The sequence below is a fragment of the Macrobrachium rosenbergii genome, chromosome 5, assembly GCF_040412425.1.
Source record: "Macrobrachium rosenbergii isolate ZJJX-2024 chromosome 5, ASM4041242v1, whole genome shotgun sequence".
In the NCBI taxonomy this organism is placed as follows: domain Eukaryota; kingdom Metazoa; phylum Arthropoda; class Malacostraca; order Decapoda; family Palaemonidae; genus Macrobrachium; species Macrobrachium rosenbergii.
This window is the reverse complement of record NC_089745.1, coordinates 40,654,460-40,674,775: the sequence shown is the minus strand read 5'-3', so window position 1 is coordinate 40,674,775 and position 20,316 is coordinate 40,654,460. Positions and strand designations below refer to the sequence as shown.

Here is a 20,316-nt window from a genome sequence, read left to right as displayed (position 1 = left end):
CCTTGTGATTTGTCTACATTAAATTTTTTTCAGACAGATGATGCTCAAGACTTGAAATACTTGTCTTGAGTTCCCAAAGCTGGTGTACATTGTTGGAAACTCTTTACCAGTCTTCAGATCTTTCTGGCTCCAAAAACCCTCAGAAGGCATTCCTGACTCAAGTGCTTACCCAAGGAATGTGACAGACTTTGTGCATAAAAAAAATTAATAAATAAAAAAGAAAACAAATGTAAAAGCTAAGTGAATAGAGGACAAGAACAAATCAGAGATATTAAAAATGGGCCATATTTTCTAAAAAAAAAAAAAATGTAATTTCATATTGGAATGTTATCTACAATTAAAAATTAATCCTAAAAAACAAGAATTATTAAAAAGAGAGAAATAATTGTCATTTGACAGATTACAGTTTTCATAATACCAGTAAAAAAATGCCAAACACGGAGACAAATTAAGTTGAATATATATGGGGAATATAAGTTGGAACTTATATTCCCAACAAAATTTTTAATTTATAAAAAATGTTAAGCCTACTAAACAATAGTTAAAAGCATACCAAGGTACAATTAAGAAACACATTTGTGAAATAAAAAATATCAATATTACAGAACATGGAAAGAAAATTTGACAAGTGCATGGAAGTAAGTTAAAAGCTACCCCAACTATGATGGAAACATTATTATAGAGTACAGTAATTACAAGCTGCTACCTGAACAGGAATACTTCTTAATATTATGAAAGATAACAAAAATAGGTAGTTTAAGGCAAAATGTTAGCATGTTTTTAAACAAAGTAGATAAAATAACCACTTAATCACTAACATGTGAAAGAAAGGTTTGGTAACACTAGGTAAAATGTATTACTCCTTTGTACATTTACTGACTACAAAGAGTATAAAAAATACTGATAAGGTTGAATTGAATTACAAAACTGGAATCTATATTCAGATGGTCCGTTTACAATAAAAATTTCCTACTTTGGCAGCCAATTATTTCAAATACACAGGGGATTCGTACTCCATCTTCACTGAAATTTTATTCCAAATGTAACATGTGTAATTCAACTCGTTACTAAAAAATAATATACATGAGGCTACATGTGCAATGTAAACTCATAAAAGGTACTACAGTACAGTGCTTCCAGTTAGGCGGAAATCACTAAGTGGACTAGAAACAACTGCACAATATTTACCTACTGGAGGGCATGAATCTGTACCATGAACAACTCACTCACTTCACAAAATACCGAAAATCAGAATAATTACATTCATTACCAATGACGAGGGATAGAAATATCACCTTACATTAATGCAAAGGAGGGCACATGAATACGATATGTCACTTGCCAAGGTATGAGAATATATAGTCAACCACCAATCAGTCAAAATAAAAGGATAAAACTCTAAGAAAAACTTAAAAGGTTGGCAATCATCAAGCATAATCACGCAAACTAAGAAAAACTTCTCAATCCCCATAAAAGTAGTCATCAATAACAATATCGTTTTTGTTTTATAGAATGCTATATACTATTCAGGTCTATCCTGCAGTGTGAAGAATACCAAAGTACTCAAGCCTGAAAGTTTAAAAATCACTGAGGACAGTAAAAACCCATATAAAGTGTAGAGCCCTGATTGTCATGAAAGAATGGACAATCGTATGTAATCATGAACACTTACTCTATCAAATTACTGCACAGTATGTTGTAGCATGACCTGAATAGACCAGCCTGATCAACTGAATACTAAATTGCTGGAAAAAAGCAAGGGAAACATACAGTTAGAGTATGAATGAGAGTTTCCAAGCATTACAACTGTGTTTCACCTGTAAAAATGCTCACACTATCAACTATCAAGCAGCACTTGGATTTTCACTGCCTTTCATTAGGACATAACTGGATAAACATGTGTTATTAAATGCAGTATTTCCTCACAATACAATTGGTTTAAGCACTATAACAACATGCTTATGCCTGTTTTAGGGGATATTTTTATTTTTTAGTTAATGCACATCTATAAGCACTAGAAAAGCACCTGTGGAAATAACAAAAGCCTAATTATAAGGCTGCACAAAAATGGAATTGATCCATCAAAATGGTGAGTGCCTAGGGCAATAATCAGTGCTCATCCTTTCAGGGTACTCAATAAGGCAAGTGTACACATCATATCAAGAAACCCAAACTAACAAAAACTAAACATCAATAAGAAACCACTCTTCCTAGATAGAAATCACCACCAATCCTTGATTTATGAGCAAACACAAAAATTACTACTTCTCAACTATAATATCTACATTAGGATTACACAATGGAACTTAAAAATACTACTCCAAGCAATAAAATAACTATTTCAGTATTATTATTACTTAATAAACATTGACTTTCCATGTCTTAATCAGAATACTGAATTAGGGGTAAAGATACAAACATTCCGATATATTACGGAAACGTAATATTGAATAAACAAGGACTTGTAGCAATGCAACACTTTCTTTGCCCTCATTTCATCCAATAACATTTGAGTCTTGGTATAAAAAAAGTATACAAAAAATGTTTAAAAATCCAAACCAAGAAAAGTTGAATAAAATGCTTTCTGCTTATTGTCATGAGTTTTAAAAATTTAATATAGTACTACAAGCACTCCACTGATTTCAAGGAGACTTTGTGGCAACTATCTAAAACCTGAATTACTTTTCCAGCTTTATAGAGAGCCCATCCATGGGTTAAACTGTTATGCATAGTGTAGCAAATCAAAGTCACAACCAAATACATTACCATCACCTTGAAAAATCCCCATCATCAAAACCAAATAATTTCAATACAGGCACTCTTGACTGTGTAACTGTGTAAAATATTTATGATATGCAATTTCATGTTCAATACGTTGACTGAACAGCAGCAACTTGTAAGACACTTCACATTAATGTGTACCTAAATATGAAACACCTCTGTAGAAACTGCAAATCCTAATAAATCTTTATATAAATGTTTCAATTCATATCTGTTTACTTCCCCTAAAAAACAACCAGTTTTACCCTAATCCACTTTCCACACCTGATTCGTGCTGGTTCCTGACTATGCTCATTTGTATAGCCAGTGGCTCACCAAGCTGAAGCTGTCTCTTCTCAGCAAACTTCAGCAACTGCTCAATTGTGATGGAGCGAATATCTATTTCTTCTTGCAATCCTTGGCGTTCTTGTAACAAGCCTACTAATTCACCTGATGCATCTGGGAAAGAGAGTAATTGTATAAAACCTTTTGTTCTGGTAAAGGATTAAATTTATAATAATGAATGTCAACTATCAGCAGAAAAGATAATTACTCCAACTCCTAAATAACTCAGCTTCATGAATCTTGAATCCAACTGCAGAATACACAATTTGGAAACCATAACACAAAAGGCATTGAAATTCTAAAAATTCTAAATCTCACAATAGAGATGAAGTAATTCCCTACACATTTCAAATGGAGGACTGTCACTTTTTACAAATCCTGCTCCACTTGAAATTTTTTGATAAACAGTGGTACAGTATACATACTTAGCAAAAATAGGCAAACATTCATTGTTAATTCCATCATCAGCAACACAACTACTGTACTTACAGATTCAGATGCTATTACACTTGAAAAGAATTTTAGAAGGCATTTGCTAGTAGAAACCATCCTGACAGAGAGGAATTAAATGGGAGGACTTTGGTAGACAGGGATAATTTATTCTCCTAAAGCCATCATGGGAGAAAAAAAAGGAACCACCCTACAATTCTGCTAAGTTCTGTAAAAACTTACAAAAAAAAAACCTTCACCTCACTGTTCAAACCACTGTTGATAAGAAAATCTTATTTGCTAGCATGGCTGCAGAAGGATATTGACTGACCCTTCAATAGGACCATATATATTTTCCAAAGAACTTTTCTTAATAGCCTGATACCATTAAAGACTTTTAAGCTATTTACTTTCAAGAGATGAGTTTTCGGTTAAACCTCTCCCTGTCAAAGTCTTAGAACTGTAGGGAAAGCAAAGAGACTGCTCCTCTACCAGTGGGCTGCTCCCTCCCCCTAGTCTGGAGGATTCACAAATGAAGACCTATCATTCAAAATGTGCAATGATATGCAACATTTCCCACAAATCTTCACCTAAATCAATCAAAGACCATTGTGCTGGAAAATAGCAAAGGGGGTCATGTTGATGCCTTCAGGGCCCATCATAACATATGCAAGCTCACTGACCTTGTGGTCATGGGGATTTACTTCAAATTTTCACATCATGTATCAGCTAACGCTCAAAATTCTATCCTAAGGAAACCAAAAAAATTTAGCCACTAAATTTAAGTATTTTACATTTAACAAAATCTGATATGACAAGCCACAATCAAACATAAAGGATGCCCCATTGCATTGCAGGTAGTGACAGAAGTTTTCTCTTATCTCTATTTAGTCTAATATGCCAAAAAAGTATAGTACTTCTACAGTACTTGTGAATTATAAAAATGCCTTAATTACTCTCATAATCTACAGTTTCTAAGTAGATATAGCTTGCATACATAAGATAAAAGAAAAGTCTTGCACTACTCACTTTGAACGATGTCTTGTAATTCTTTCTTCAGCACTTTAAGAGCAGACAGAGATAGCGAAGACACTGTAATAGATATTATGAAATAAAAAATGTGTAATGGAATTAACGTATGACTATACAGTAGTATTTCATAATGCATAATGCATGAGTACATACACTACATAGTGTGTCAACCTCAAAATACCAAAAGGAAATAACACACTAAAAAAACTTGTTCTGAAAAATCAAGAACAGGTTCAAGATTATTAAGTACAGCACTGTCATTGGTCTGTGATTTTTCAGTAACTGGAAGACTTCAGAAAAGGTACTCCTAAAGCTACTAAAGGTCAAGTAGTCACCATGACGATAACTGTAAATGAATTACCAAGGTCATTGAGTCATATTTACGGAATCTCTTTTGGCTTACCCATAGAATTTGTTACACAAGATGAAAATTGGAACACAGCAAAGTATAGAAGCTTGAACAAAGCAAAAATAAAAATGTTCAACAGATAAGAAGACACCAAAGGGAACAGATGAAAATTAAAGGGTAGAATATATACCTGGAGCCAAAAGGATACTGGAAAGAACCTTGAGTATCATCTACACACTACAGTGTGCTATACAAGACAACACTGTATTATTAAAGTCAAGCAAATTGTATAAATATAATGCATACATTCATGCAACATACTTACACTCATCTCTGGATCTTCTTCGCCAACTAACTGCTGCAAGCGGGCACTTATTCAAGGGAGGCTTGTATGGTGAAGCATTGGAAACCCTGATCAGTACTTCCTGTTCCATTTCTGGAATCAAAAAGATCTCTTGTCACTAACTTACCACATCTGTATCAAAACATAATCTATGATAATCTTACTATTTCTGTATCAATACAAAATCTCTTTCACTAACTTTTAAAACTGTAACAAACACAACTGAAGCATTAGTAACCGAGACCTACAACATCAGAAAGGTCACAACACTTTGAGTAACAGCTGTATCTGCCTCATTATGCATGCATGGTAATCCCACAGTGAGTCCTCTAACTACAAAAAATGCTCATATTAATAGTTTCTATTTATGAAATTATTAAATACAGCTGAAGAGATTCCTGTGAGGTAAACAACAAATCATATGAGTCACAAGCTCAAAATATCTGTGCCAATATCATGCACAATGATCTATGTTAACATGTGAGCCTTGATCAAGACATCTCTGCAGATGAAACAAAAACACTTGGGACTAAGGCATCCACATCTCCAGATCTGAATGATCTTTCTGTCAGAAAACAAGAACCACTGATGCAATGAAATAAGTTTCCCCTCCCTGAGATAAGTCTCATGGCAAAATCCTGGCAGATTAGAGAACTGTGGCCATTTGTCACAGAAAGGTTATCCTTGAAGTGAAGTTCACTAATTGCAGGAGCACAAATTAAAAGGAAGAGGGGATGGAAAAGCTCCTTTGTTAGGACTTTAACTCGGAGCATTGCAAAATGCTTTCCTGAAGAACAGTGCTCCAAGACAAACAAAGGAATGCTCTAGCAAAACATCCCCCACCCAGGATGTTTACTGTTTGCTGTATCACAAACAATACAAGTACACTAAGTTCTTAACATGTTACTTTCTGCCTTTTACTTTTCATCTGTTCCTTTTGGTCACTTCCCACTAACTTCAAAACTCTTATCTTGGCTTCATTCCAATACGCCATTGAGGTCTCACTGAACTACTATATAACAAACATGATGCAAACTTTCCTTGCAAAGTACAAAGACAAAAATGACCAAATTATCACAAGTCAGAGCCTGAATAAGATGCACTGATGAGATTCCTAGTCTCTACCAACAATAACCTGCTCCCTTGAATGGTTGCAGTGATTTTCATCACCCTGCCAAGATTGTAACATCAGCACAAAGCCTTCCTAGCCTTCTTGTCGAAGCTGCCTTCCAGGCCTTCTTTCTGTGCTTACGCTGGTCCAGAGATATGAAGGCAAGGAAGAAGGAAGAAAGTTAAAAGGAGGAGGAGGAAGAGTGTGAAGCATGCCTTTGCTACTACAATCTCTATGACCATGGGAATCTGCAACAAGGGACAGGATCTACAATGGGAATTACCTAAGCAGCAACAGCAAGAACATCAAGAGCAACTGGAAAACTAGCAGCAGTGGTGGTCTTGGTCAGTGAGGCAGTCAGTGAGGCTACTGCCAAGCATAGGCATCAACTGTGGCTGAGGCAGGTGTATTTTGCAAAATACACTAAAAAGATCTCATAAAATGACAAATTTTTCATCAATTTGTATTTTTCATAACTAACACATCTGAGGTCTTTACGTAAGGGGAGAATCTCTCTAGCGCAGCTGGATCCAGTTAAAATTAGAACAAGGTTTGGTAGCATGAGTTCATCAGCCAGTGGGGAGAGAGAGTAGGCAGGGCCCAACCTCTTCTCCCCTTCGCATATGCCATGAATCGCCAGTTATCTCTCAAACTGCCTTCAAGCAATACGTGCGTTGCCCTTTCTATCATAGAAGCCAATTTTTACATACTTCTTGTTCTTTCTATGCCTTGGCATTCTGGTTTTTCATTCTGTTTTTTGTTTGTGTGTTTCTGTGATATATTGTGCTTATCTGTGTACAGTATTTGCATTCAAGAAAATGCAAACCCATGAATCATCTAAGGCTGCTTTGCCTCAGAGGAAATATCCTGGGGTAGGTAACGACCCATGGTTTCATTATCTTCCCTCTCAAAACTGGTCCTCTTTCCACTTGTAGCAGATGCAGATCTAATGATTGCATTGTAATTAACCCCTGTTCAGAGTGTCGTGATTGGTCTCCGGAGCAATGGAAGCATTTTGGTAAGACGAACAAATACAAGAGGAAATCGGCTATTCCGTCATGGTAAGGCTTTGTGCCTCCAATAGCATTGGATGTCGCCATTCCTTGTTCTTTCACTCCTTCACCAGATTTGCATCTCATTGCATCGTCCTCTCAGGAAGATTTTACTCCTCCTCATTCTTTTATTGTTTCATCTCTAGACAGTTCGAGGAAGGGTCCACGAGACCATGCGATTGATTTACCTCTATCTGTTCTTTCAGGGGGTCCTGACTCCCTTGTTTAAGCCCTGATGGAGAGAGTCGAAGGTGCTCTTCTGAAGAAGTTCAGTCGATCCATTATGAAGAAATCTAAGAAGAGACGTTGTATATCTCTGTCTTCCTCATCATCGTCCATTCATTCCATCCCACCAAGGCATTGGAGGAAGATGGACTTCGCACCCCCTCTTAACAAGAACGTCAGGCGAAAGGGAGGAAAGGCATAAACGTCCCGACTGTCCCAAGGATGTTGCAGTGTCTTCTGCCGCAGCCCAAGGATCCGGACCGACCAAACAAAACACCTCCAGTTTCTTCTTGTATCGGGTCACGAAAAGATCAATCATTGGCCTTCCCCAGAGATGGAACAACCTTTCAGCTACTGCCACGTGTAGTGACCACTTTGTCCCCCACACCCAACCCTGACGACTCAGCTGAGCCACTTGAAATAAGTCTAATCCTTCAGGCCAGACTTAGGAGAGCTGTTAATCAGCTCAGTGGTCTGGTTAAACTAAGGTACACTTAACTCAGCTTGTCTAACACTACATTCCTCTTGCCTGGAATGTTTCTGGCTTATTTCTGTAACCATCTCTACGTCTAGCCCATAATAGGAAAGGTTGAAATAAACTCTGTTGACAATGATAATTCTGTAATCATCTTTGTATGGGTATTAAATGTAGCACACCACTATGCTAATCAACATATATTGTATGAATATTGTTTTGAGGCATGATTAGATATTATAGGATATGAAATTTATTATGAATAATTATGATTGGAATCACTTTAGCATGCCTGGCCTCTGACCAGGTCAGTTTGTTTCCAGTGTCCTCAGTTAAAATGTTTTACCCTACATCATTCCTGTCAGTGCTATTTGCTTATTTTAATTAGTTTTTACACACTCATATATGCCAGTCTCCAACTCCTGTCTTCCAAAAACTGTTATACGAGTATGTAAGTTTAGGGATAGATTAAGGGTAGGCCTTCATTTTTATAAAAGTAGTTGTTTGCCACTATAGATAATCACAAAAATCTTTTAAATAATGCATTTGAAAGTGGAGAACCTAAGAACAGCTGAATGATTCAGCTTTCTTATGCCTGACAAATATGGCTGGTATTTACTTACTTCAAATCATTATTTGATGCTAAGAGTTTAATTTATATGCTGTGATCTTAAAGTCTTCTTAACATGATAATAATGTTAAACAATTCATTCCAATGGGGCTGGTACTGAACACAGTACTCACGGTATTGGCGTTGGGATTAAAGTAAAACGTTACAGCAAAAGCAACAAACATCAGATACATTCACAGCACACGTTAAAACATATATTGGAATTAGAATTACAATTTAGGCCAAAAGCTGAGAGCATGGATTATGAAGTCATTCAGCGTTGAAAGGGAAACAGAGTAAAGAAGGTTTTAAAGGTATAAAAGGAGGAAAACCTCAGTTGTGCTATGAAACAATTGTTAGGAAAGGATGGAAAGTAAAATGGAAGAAAGAGCATATGAAAAGAGGTCACTAAAAGGCATGCATGGGGCTGCAACTGGGGTTCGAAGGGACGCTGCAAAGAACCTCAAGTAATGGCTACAGTACACCATGTGAACTGCACTGATGGCACAACCCTCCTAAGGGGTGGGCTTACTTATGAACTAGGCATAAGCATGGCTAATACAATTCTTAATATCCAAAAATGTACTACCCCCATTCAAGGATAAATACAGACCAGTTAATGCTTAGGGTATAATTCATGGCGTGGCCTTATAAACGCTAGCCTAGGCTGCCGTTCGCCTGGGAAGTTTCCAGAATATTCTACCTTATACTAGTTAACACAGTTACGCTATGCAATAGTTAAGTCACCTTTCAACTCAGAAGGGAGGTAAATTTAGGCTAAATAGGAAGTTGAGCTCGAAAGACCCAGCGTAGCGTCTTCCTGACAAAGTTGTGATCGTCTGCCAACATTTCAAAACAAAAATCTACCTTAGACAGGAAAACTCTCGTTTTCATATACTTCTAAACAAAGCGAACTTATCATTTCCTCACCCAGCACTTTCTCCAGCTTATTCACAATCTCATGAGGAACTGCTAGGCAGGAAGGAAGTCGGCGGGCACCGATAATCCTTGAAACAAATCAATCCAGCTGACCTTGCCCACGGTCCCGTCAGCTGTGAGTGTTTTGATGACGACTTCTTCTTCCTTTGTTGTGTTGCTAACGTTGGCTCACACCTGCGTGAAAATCACTTTCGTTCGTTCGTTCGTACTTGAGATAAGTCACGTTGAGCAGTGTTCATTTTATTTTTAAAAGTCAGTATTATACAGATAAACTAAACTTGTTGTTAGAATAATAAATCCCGCTCCACATTAAACATTAACAGCACTGGAACTCCAGAATTAGAATAGACATCCTGGGATTACAGAAGAAACAAAGGATTTCATTCAGAATATAGGTATAACAAAGTATCAATGGGATGGAAAGCAAGGATAAGAAAAAGAGGCATTACTAACCTGTAAACACCACTAAAAGAAGGATTTTCATAAGACATAAGGAAGCCTTTGCTCGATATGTGATAAACGTTATTTCGTTGTGGGCTCTCGTTTCATAAGCAGTCTATGTACGTCAGTGATAGTCTCACTTATCCGATATTTGACAAAACAGTCACTAGTGAATCCGTATTCGATGCTCCATTCACAGAAATCAACAAAACTTCCGAAGTTGCAATGAATCTGGCATTTCCTGATTTCAGTTCTTAGAACTGCTTCTTTTTGACTAACCAACAAACCAGCCTGTTACTTTTTTTTTTCTTTTGCTTGAGTTGTCTTCGCGTTACCTTTCATTCTACGTTTGGCACGACCCACTGATAATAAACAGTCTTGAACAACTTTAACGATGTTCAGCTGAAACGATAACAATTTGGTCATTTCACAGTTAGCCTATCAATAATCTAGTTTTGCATTATCACTGTTTACTTTTTTCTTTTTTGTATCTTGGTCCACTTCGCCGAGATTACCTGCAGGCCCGCACTGTGAAATTACGGAGGACAGCAATCACTAATTAGCCTGTCAATTTTATTTTCTAGCATTTTTAATGTCTCGATCAGCCTCTCCTCCCCCAACCTTTCTAAGATGACATCCTTCTTCCCACAATACAGCTATCATTCTTATCTGCACTTAATTTCAGTTGTTTCACGTCCATCCTGTTCTTAGTTTCATTAATGATCTTGTTATAGTCCTACATTGCTTAATGGCAGGAAGAATAGTTCTTATTCTCCTAACGAAGTAAGACTGTGTCTAAACTTCAACACAATCTTTCTGCATTAATAAGGACTTGATACTGATAATAAATGAGTAGGTGGAGTTGAGTAACTTCCTGGTGTTGCCACTTTATATGCCGTTGCTTTTGATGATGACAATGCTTTTCATAGAATTCGACGCCCGGGTATCTTAGGGCTATCTGAACTCTCTACGTATAATTAGACACAATTCTTCTAATGCATCACTAAAGTTTTGAAAAGATTTATTTAGTTTGTGATTTGAAGTTACACCTGGGTTTCTTTCTAATTTCTTTTTTTATTCCCCCTCCCCCCAGCCAGTAACACTAAGATTTAAGAATATGGGTTTCCTGGTCATAACCCTGGCTTTGAAACTGTTTTGTGAATGTGAGAGCTAAACAAATTCTAAATAAAACCGTTTAAAGTCAGGAAACAAGATCTTTCAACAATACATAGGTCAGTCTCGCAACTTAAAAGAATATCTTGAACTCTAGACAACTTTATGATAGATTTACTTAGGATATATAGAAAAAACGAGCCTTCGTGTAGAATATTTCAATAATCATTCATTATTCCCAAGCGAGAAAGCAAGCAGATTTTCATTAAATATTAGACGATGTAATGTTGTGTCAAACATCTCAGAAGGCTACCGAATGCAAAAGCTTTCATCCTTTTCATTATAGTCTCTCATATCCTTGCCATTTTCATAAATATAACAATTCAAGTAACAGACTTTCCTTAATCTCAAGACAACAAGTAACGTTTTAACCTCTGCCATTTTCAACATAAATATTTACAATTCAAAATTAGAGTTTTTAACAGATAGACTTTTTGTCATATGACAGAGTTAATCTCAAGACAACATATTGGTTTGTGTGTCTTTGGAATCAAATGGGAAGCTTTGTTAGTACTCTTTTTTTATAGGAACCTCATGCCTAAGAGACATTTGACCCTAGGCTTGAAATAACAGAAAAATTCTTTTAAACATTCTTTAAAGTTTACCGTCTGAGGGCATTTAGCAATTGAACTCTCTGTTGTCTGTCTGTCTCGTCCATCCACTAGGGTAAAAGTTTATAAGGCATTGGTATTTCAATGTCTGAAGATAATGACTTTAAACTCCATATATATAATCTACGAGAGATGGAGATTCAGCATTTCATATGATAATTCCAAGGGTCAAGGTTATAATCAGAGAGAGTTCGAAGGTCAAGTAAGAATTTACACTTGCCTGTAACTTTTGAGCAATATGCGTACTCCCTCTAATGAAGAAAATTTTCAGAGTGATGTCTAAGAAACGTGTTAGGAAGCAACGTCTGTAAACCCTTAGGTTTTTGTCATAAATGCTCAGTAATTGCATTGTTTTTTCACTATTTAACAGTATCAATACAACAGAGACTTAGTTAAGAGGACGGAGCTGTCATGTACAACTTTACAGACATCTGTACACAACACCTGAAGGAGACACAGATGTACATAGCGTCTGTGGCTTTGGTCTGTTGTTCTTTCCTGGTTAGCTGAGCCCTTCAGTTTCGTAATATTTTCCAAGTGCTGTCTTCTTTTTGAGGAATAGTACCACGTCCCCTTTGCAAACAACGGTTCCATGTGAAAATTTTGGATTGTATAAGTTCCTTCCGCTAATCTACATTAAATCAATTATCTTCTAGATCAACAAGTCATTTTAATCTGCCGTTACAACAAAATGGATAAAAAGAGACACAGGAGTACAGAGATTTTGGTTTCATCCAATCCAAATGTTTTCATAGGTCAATTACCTTCGAGGACAAATTGCAGCCTTGAAGCGCTTACAGTTCCTAGACCCATAAGGTAAACAAACGCAAAGACAATAGATTTGAATCAAACAGAACTTGTCAATGGCCTTGAGTGCATGTGCAACTGAAACGCATGTAATGGCTGGCAAGGACTGCTTGCACAACGAATTTAAAAACAAATTACAGGAAGCACTGAATCTAGATATATATGCGTTTCTGTGTGTGTGTGTGTGAGAGAGAGAATGTGTGTATGCATAGCTGTGGTTTGCGGCAACACATCACGAAAGACTTGGGCGACAGACAGTGGAGAATCTGCAAGGATATATGCGACTTTATGTGGTTTTAAAAACATGAAAAGTCATGGGACTTTAAGACTAATGATGTCGTCTTCTAGACTAAAATATTTAACGTTCAATCTTTGGTCAGTCTGACTGAAATTCTTTCCCATTGTCTTGAAATTATTTACTCCCCATATAGATTGAAGATTGAAATTATTCCGACACCGTGACTTGATTTTAATAATACATGCGGCCAAATTATAAATCTTTTTCCTCTTAGCTTGAATAAATTTATTTTTGCAAACGGATGCTCTAAGTGATAATGATATCCTCCGGTATACAGCGTTTCATTTCTTTTCGATTAAACTGAAACTATTTTTTTCAATACAGACCCGATTGTCAGCACTTTCGTATTTTTCCTCATTAAATCCTGCGTTTTGTTCATCAGTTAGTACTATTAAACAATACTTTATATCAACTTTTGTTGTTTTATATTCCCTGTAAAACTTTTTTTTTTTACACACTGCACGACGACTAAACGAAATCAAAAGTATCTTATACATCTGGAAGTGAGATTTGGAATTACAGTCCATCACATAATATTGAAAAGATGTTTTCGAGATCGAAAAACAGATAAGCAACTATACTTGAAAGTTCCTTCGAACTGCGCTGCTCTCATGCTTGAGAGAGAGAGAGAGAGAGAGAGAGAGAGAGAGAGAGAGAGAGAGAGAGAGAGAGAGAGAGAGAGAGAGATATCTGCTCTCATACCTTTAACTAATAAGGTCATTGTTTTGCCTATGTTGTCGTGAAGTTTTGCTTTTGGGCTCGCGCATCAGAGGACACTGAAAGGGTAACTATGAAGCGAATACTCCAGTGCAAATGATCGGAGATACAAATCATACTCTTGTGTTCGAAACCTATCAGTTATGAAGTTCGAGCCTATAATCTTTGGTGGATTCCAAAGAGACAAGACATTTTGTTCAAGACAGTGAATTGACATGAAATGAAATACAATTGCAAAGTTATATTTGTCCATAGAATTTGTGTAATTATAAAAAAAATATAGTGATATATTCTGGAAGAAACTAACAAGCGGACCGTAACCGGAGGTCTGTTGATGTTCCCAAGCTGATTAATATTATCATATTTGTGTGCTTGCGGTGATTTCATTTCAACATTGTCAAAGATAATGATGCCTTTGTGCTAATGCGTAGGACAGAAAATGAATTTGTGCGAGGAATACGTGCTAATTTTGTCCAAAAATCAAGGTCGGTCCCACACCATCGAATGAACTGGGGACATATGTAAGGAAATGAATGATGTAGTGCTGTACAATGTCCAGTACCTTTCTGCTTCGTAAAAGCTTGGTTATCATTACAGAAACATTAGGTAAACGGAACTCTTTTCGAATAGCCTTTCCGAAAAGCCAGTTATTCCATCGTTATACACATAATTCAGTTTTATATCCTGGGAGCTCAAAGTATAGGTCTAATTTGCAGCACTACGAAAACTCGATCAGATATTCGGTCTGGTCCAGAGAGCGTCAATAACATGGAGTGGCGATCTCCCTGCCGAACGTGTGACCTCGGGTGGCCATATACTTTATTACTATTATATTATCTTTTATCTTGTTTATTATTATTATTATTATTATTATTATTATTATTATTATTATTATTATTATTATTATTATTACTTGGCCCAATTTCACAAAGAAAAATTACCTTACAAAGACAGGTTGACCTAAGAACTCCAACCATGGTGGTCAAGGCCTAAGCATCTGCTCTTGGATCTAAGCAATGTCTAGCATAAATGGTTCCTGTAAATTACAGGAATTTCTTTCATTACAGTCACTAAACACAAACTAAATAGTAATGTACAATCACTAAACAATAACACTCACACTATAATTACACTCACTAAACACTTACACTTACTAGGCTATATATATACACTCACACTCACTAAACACACACACTTATTATGCACTCACACTAACTATATACTTCCGTTCAATAACACTAAACACTCACTGAATACTCAATACTCACTATACACTAAACACTAAACATGCACCAAATAGTTCCTCGCTGGTTGAGCGGGTTCCGTTCTCAACTACCACTCTGTTGGTCGCGAGTTCGAATCTCCGACCGGCCACTGAAGAACAAGAGGAATTTGTTTCTGGTGATAGAAATTCATTTCTCGCTATAATGTGGTTCGGATTCCACAATAAACTGTAGGTCCCGTTGCTAGGTAACCAATTGGTTCTTAGCCACGTAAAAATAAATCTAATCCTTCGGGCCAGCCATAGGAGAGCTGTTAATCAGCTCAGTGATCTGGTTAAACTAAGATATACTTAACATGCACTAAATGCTCACTGTACCCTAAACACTCAGTAAACTGTCACTAAACATCCACTTAATCCTAAACAGTCATTAAACCATAAACACTCACTAAGCATTCACTAAATTTACTCACTGAAGGTTCAGGATAAAAAAAAATTCACAATTGCACAAAGCCCCTGTTCAATTTGCGCGGCTACCAGACCTTTAAAGGTGGCCGCTAGGCTCTGCCTCGCTGCCCTGGTGGAAGACCACCGAACTATGTAGTACTGGTATACAGACGGCATCTCCAGATATATACCCTCCGTCTATGGTCTGGTCTAATTTATATTTTATTGTATCATGTTCGTTTGATTTTGGATGTTTCAGTTAGATATTTATATCGATATAGTAACATATTTTAGTCTAACAGATCTATTCTGCCGTCGTCTGCTAATAGACAATTATCTTTTGTGAAGAGGTAAATAAGTTACGCAATGACAATTATTGTCGTGGTATCCCGAAAGCCACGAGACAATGAAACGCCAAGATAAGATTATTTTAGCTATCATTTGAAAATCGCACATAACCAAACAATTAAACCTCGTTGCCGGGTTTAGTTGTTCTGTATATAAGTCTTATCTAATCTAAAACTTGGAGTTCCACCAGAGATATTTGAATCAAGAGACTCTGAATACGCTAGGTCTAGAATCTAGATCACTTTATTGCATGAAGATTGGCCTATGATAATTAGCACACTGGAACGCTACTTTTCAGCGATTAATGCTAAATAACTTAGCAATAATTATTTTTTTACTGGAGTGGATATGAGGAGCAGGTAATGCCTATCCTGGACAGGTACCTGATTCAAATATTCAAAATATCTGATCGGTTTCGTATGCTAGATAAGACCTTAAAAGCAGGAAATGTGGCTATTGAGCCAGAATACTTCACCAACCTTAGTATTTTCAGAGTAAGATTAGGCAAATATTTTCTGGAGAACGCAAAAGGTTATATTTCGTACGCCGATTCTCTCTCTCTCTCTCTCTCTCTCTCTCTCTCTCTCTCTCTCTCTCTCTCTCTCTCTCTCTTGCTATGTTTAGGCCGAAATGATGAGTTTGATAAGAATGGTCGACGGGAGCCTGTATCCGGGGATGCCACTCCTGGGTTTTTCAACCCAGATCTGGGTTTTTTGCCTCCCTTCTTGGTTTCTGGGTTTTTTACTCGGATATCTTTTCTTTTTTTTGTAAAATTATATTGAAGTAAGATATTTTTGTAAATAAGATGCAGTAAAAGTAGCACCTCCTAAAATTCCTAAGCTTGCACAAATTAGGTGGTTGTCCCATGGTAATGTGATCAAGGTCATACTGGAGCAATGGGATGCTTTATTGCTCTATTTTCAAACTGAATCCAAAATAGACGTAGTTGATGGAGCAAATGGGATTTATAAAACAATGAACAACCGAGGAACAAAGCATATACTTGTTTTCTTGGAATGTATACTGCAGAAAGTAAATGCTCTGAATACAGAATTCCAATCTGAACATTTTAGTTTGCATGTACTTCATAAAATGGTTTCACTTGAATATGCTAACTTTTTGAATTGTTTCATTAAACAAGATATAATGGCATCCTTTGAACTTAATGAGAGTGACATAATGAATGAAAAGAATTATAAAAAAACTTGATGATTTGTACATAGGTGGCAGAGCAATGGCTTTATGAAGAAAAGAGCCACTTGGTGTTCAAGTAGAGAAAACCTTCAAAACAGTTTACCTAAATTTTCTTGTTCAATTATCAAAACAAATTAAGCAAAGATTCCCTCTTCATGAAGATGGTGTTATTGCTAATTTAAGCATCTTGGATCCAGCTTTGGCTCTTGATACTGCAAAGTCACCAATATCTCTTGTCAAATTAGCAATTAGTTTTCCATCAATTGTCCCTGAAAAGGAATTGAATGACGTAGACGGCGAATAAGGGATGGCCTTGATATTCCCAAATTTGAAAAGCTTTCCTGCTTTATGACAAATTTAACAATATTCCACACTCATCTGCCTCCGTAGAAAGAGTTTTCTCTCAAGTCAATTTAGTCAAATAAAAAAATACAAATTCTCTCAAGCCTTATTCAGTGCGAGACAAGCTGCCTGCTAAACAGGCAATTACCAGAGGTGGTCTTAGTAGTGACAGTTGGGAACTTACATCAGAACTTGTAAAAGATGTAAAGGACGGTGTTTGTCATAAAAGGTTCAAAAACGGCTGAAAGATCTGCAGAATTCAAAAGAAGTGACCCTACAAAAAGTATCTGAATTTGAGAGCGATCCGGATCTAGAAACACAAACGTGAGCCTTTTCCATCCATCCCCTTAGTCACTGGAAGCCTGAGGTTCTTCAGATTATTTATATCCCGGGTATGTCTAATGTAATTATCTGGTACTAAGTATATGTATATATATATATATATATATATATATATATATATATATATATATATATATATATATATATATATATATATATATATATATATATATATATATATATATATATATATATATATATATAGCGCTGGGTTTTTTGTTTAGCAATCTGGGTATTTTTTTCCATCTGAATCTGGGGTTTTCTGAAAAGTGCGAGTGGCAGCCCTGCCTGTATCCACCCCTCAACTTGGCGAGGTAATTTCCGTGGGAAAATCATGTTTTAATTGTTAGATATAAAATAATATTTACAAAATATACAATTACAATATATAGAACGCACTGTATAATGTGAATAACAACGCTAGATACCAATTGCAATGTCAGGTTCCAAATATCGTACATTCACACTCAGCAGTATTGTTTACATTCCGAAGTGCAGTGAATTTGTGCCAACAAATCATATTCCCCCAACGTGGACTGAACTGACGAATGTACTGAGCCTGTAGCCCGTTCCTCCTACCAAAGTTTCAATGCCTCGTTCTTCCGTCCTAAAGCCCCTAGTAATATCGCTCATCATTTTAATGCACGGCTCGTAATTCTAATTAACTGGATTAAACAGTTCAGTTGTGATATGTTTTGAGAGCTATTACCAAATAAGCAATGAGCCTTCCCCCTGATAGACCGAAGGTTATGAGATTAATGCAAGTTAATGACTTCACTGATATATTTTCAAAGATATTTTTCAATACCTTGTTATTCATCTTAAAGGTAATATTCAGATATTCCCAGTCTTACCACGTCTCTATAATTTGCAAAGCTTTCGAGATGTTGTGACCTTCAAAATCAAGACACAGTAGTCATGAGGTGGGGTACAATCAGAATTTTTAACCCTACATTTCACAGATTTTATCAAGTACTGATTCCGCAAAATCTTGTGTCGTGAAATAAATATAAAATAGTGAGGAGACATTAGGGATGTTGAAATATCAAAAATTTCAGTATCAGTATTGATACCGATTATTTTCTAAATATCGATATTGATATCGATATTAAGAAAAATTTGCATTCATTTAATGTGAAAATAAGGAAAAAATAAAAATTATATATTTTATTGATCCAAGATTTAATGGTTTTTGTCCTATACCTAGCCTTCAATAGCTGAAAATAAAAACATTAATAACTTTTTCAATTACGTACAGCAAATCCATAATAACAAAAAAAAACTTTCTCAAACAGAAATTTCAAATTTTAGAATAACTAGTTAAAAAGTATATCATTGTTTTTTCTAGCAAGTTGAAATAGACTTTCGATTAGGACTTTATTCAAACTAAAAATTTACTGCATATTATGAAAATGGGTATTTAACTATTTATCAGTTGGATACAATTAATTTATGTTATAAAAATAGTATTCTATAGAAAGAAAATTCAGTACCTAACTAATACAAAATTGATATAATTTTCATTAAAACAAAAGAATTATTTTTAGGTTTTGGAATACTGACTTCAGAAAACATAGACTGTTCAGAGAATTTTCAGATAAATTGGATCTCAATTTCGTGAGGTAAAGCCCCGCTGCTGAGAAAGCCCTTTCAGATTCAACGCGTGTGGGCTTCATTGAAAGTAAAGCATTGTAGAGCTTGTCAAGGTTTTCTGTTCTTTTAAACGTTTCCTCAAAGCTTTTGAATTCAATGTTTAAGTCTGAAATTGCTGAAGGTTCTTTCTTAGCGGAACTGCCTGTAGCTCCTCCATGTCTTGCAAAAATTCTGCTACTAAATGGTCATCTTTTGCTTCTTTCCCACTTGCTATTTCAACCTCTTTGGAGCAGAAAGGTTCTTGTTGGCTTACACTTTCTTTTTCGTACTGATCCAACTGTACGCTGTTTTTGGTGGATAGCCTTTTCAAAAGTCTGTCTGCTGTTCTCTTGAGTATAGCTTTAGAAAGAGGTGAAAAAAAGGCTAAAAAGCTCATCATCCTGAGGCTGAGCTTTCAAATTCTAGCATCATGAAGACATTTAAGCAGGCCTACTATCTCGGGTTGTCTTCTTAAAGAATAGTATTTAGTCATGCTTTCTTTTAATGACTTAGCTAGTGTCGTATTCTTCTCAGAAAGCTTCTTTATTATGAATTTGAAGGAGACTTCAGCAGTCAAAAGTGTTGTATCTCCTGAACACAGACCTTTAAGAGCTATTTCAAAAGGACGAAGCACATCACTCATTTCTTCCAAAGCTTCCCAGTCTTTTGAAGTAATGGTCTCAGTGGAACGAATTACTCGCAATGCTTTGGGTATGCATTACTTGAGCTTAAGAAATCTTTCTATCATGCTTATAAGGCTATTCCATCTCGTCTTGCAGTCTAAGATTAACTCGAGTTCTTTGAATAATTATATATATATATATATATATATATATATATATATATATATATATATATATATATATATATATATATATATATATATATATATATATATATATATATATATATATATATCTGCAGCCCACTGCTCCACTCCCAAATTCCCAATATCGATATTGCCTCTTCGGTATCGATACTGATATCCTTCATTTAATATCGACATAGTGCCGATATTTTAATATCGATATTCGTCCCTAGGAGACACGGGATAATGGAAGGATATCTTTGT

The 20,316-nt window shown here is 36.0% G+C and overlaps 1 protein-coding gene across 3 annotated transcripts; it reads right to left on the bottom strand.

The window, feature by feature from the left end:
• Positions 1 to 295: 295 nt before the first annotated feature.
• LOC136838707 (protein EURL homolog) lies at positions 296 to 10,394 on the bottom strand. 3 transcript variants are annotated; one of them, XM_067104116.1, is made up of 5 exons: positions 10,124 to 10,394; positions 9,662 to 9,844; positions 5,241 to 5,351; positions 4,564 to 4,626; positions 296 to 3,219 (listed from the first exon to the last, which is right to left on the bottom strand). In XM_067104116.1, exons 3-5 carry the CDS (start codon positions 5,347 to 5,349, stop codon positions 3,023 to 3,025), a joined length of 369 nt encoding a protein of 122 aa, XP_066960217.1. In that variant the 5' UTR covers positions 5,350 to 5,351; positions 9,662 to 9,844; positions 10,124 to 10,394; the 3' UTR covers positions 296 to 3,022. The 3 variants fall into 3 exon arrangements, with proteins under 3 accessions (XP_066960217.1, XP_066960215.1, XP_066960216.1); XM_067104114.1 differs by lacking the exon at positions 9,662 to 9,844 and having other exon boundaries at positions 10,124 to 10,296; XM_067104115.1 differs by lacking the exon at positions 10,124 to 10,394 and having other exon boundaries at positions 9,662 to 10,016.
• Positions 10,395 to 20,316: the final 9,922 nt, after the last annotated feature.

Bases quoted from the DNA above. Each gene is read 5' to 3' on its own strand.
- LOC136838707 (XM_067104114.1), bottom strand. From the start codon at position 10,154: ATGAAAATCCTTCTTTTAGTGGTGTTTACAG. The intron at 5,352-10,123 runs GTTAGTAATGCC...TTTTGATTCCAG, and splicing joins TCTTTTAGTGGTGTTTACAG to AAATGGAACAGGAAGTACTG. The intron at 4,627-5,240 runs GTAAGTATGTTG...TATCTATTACAG, and splicing joins AAGAAGATCCAGAGATGAGT to TGTCTTCGCTATCTCTGTCT.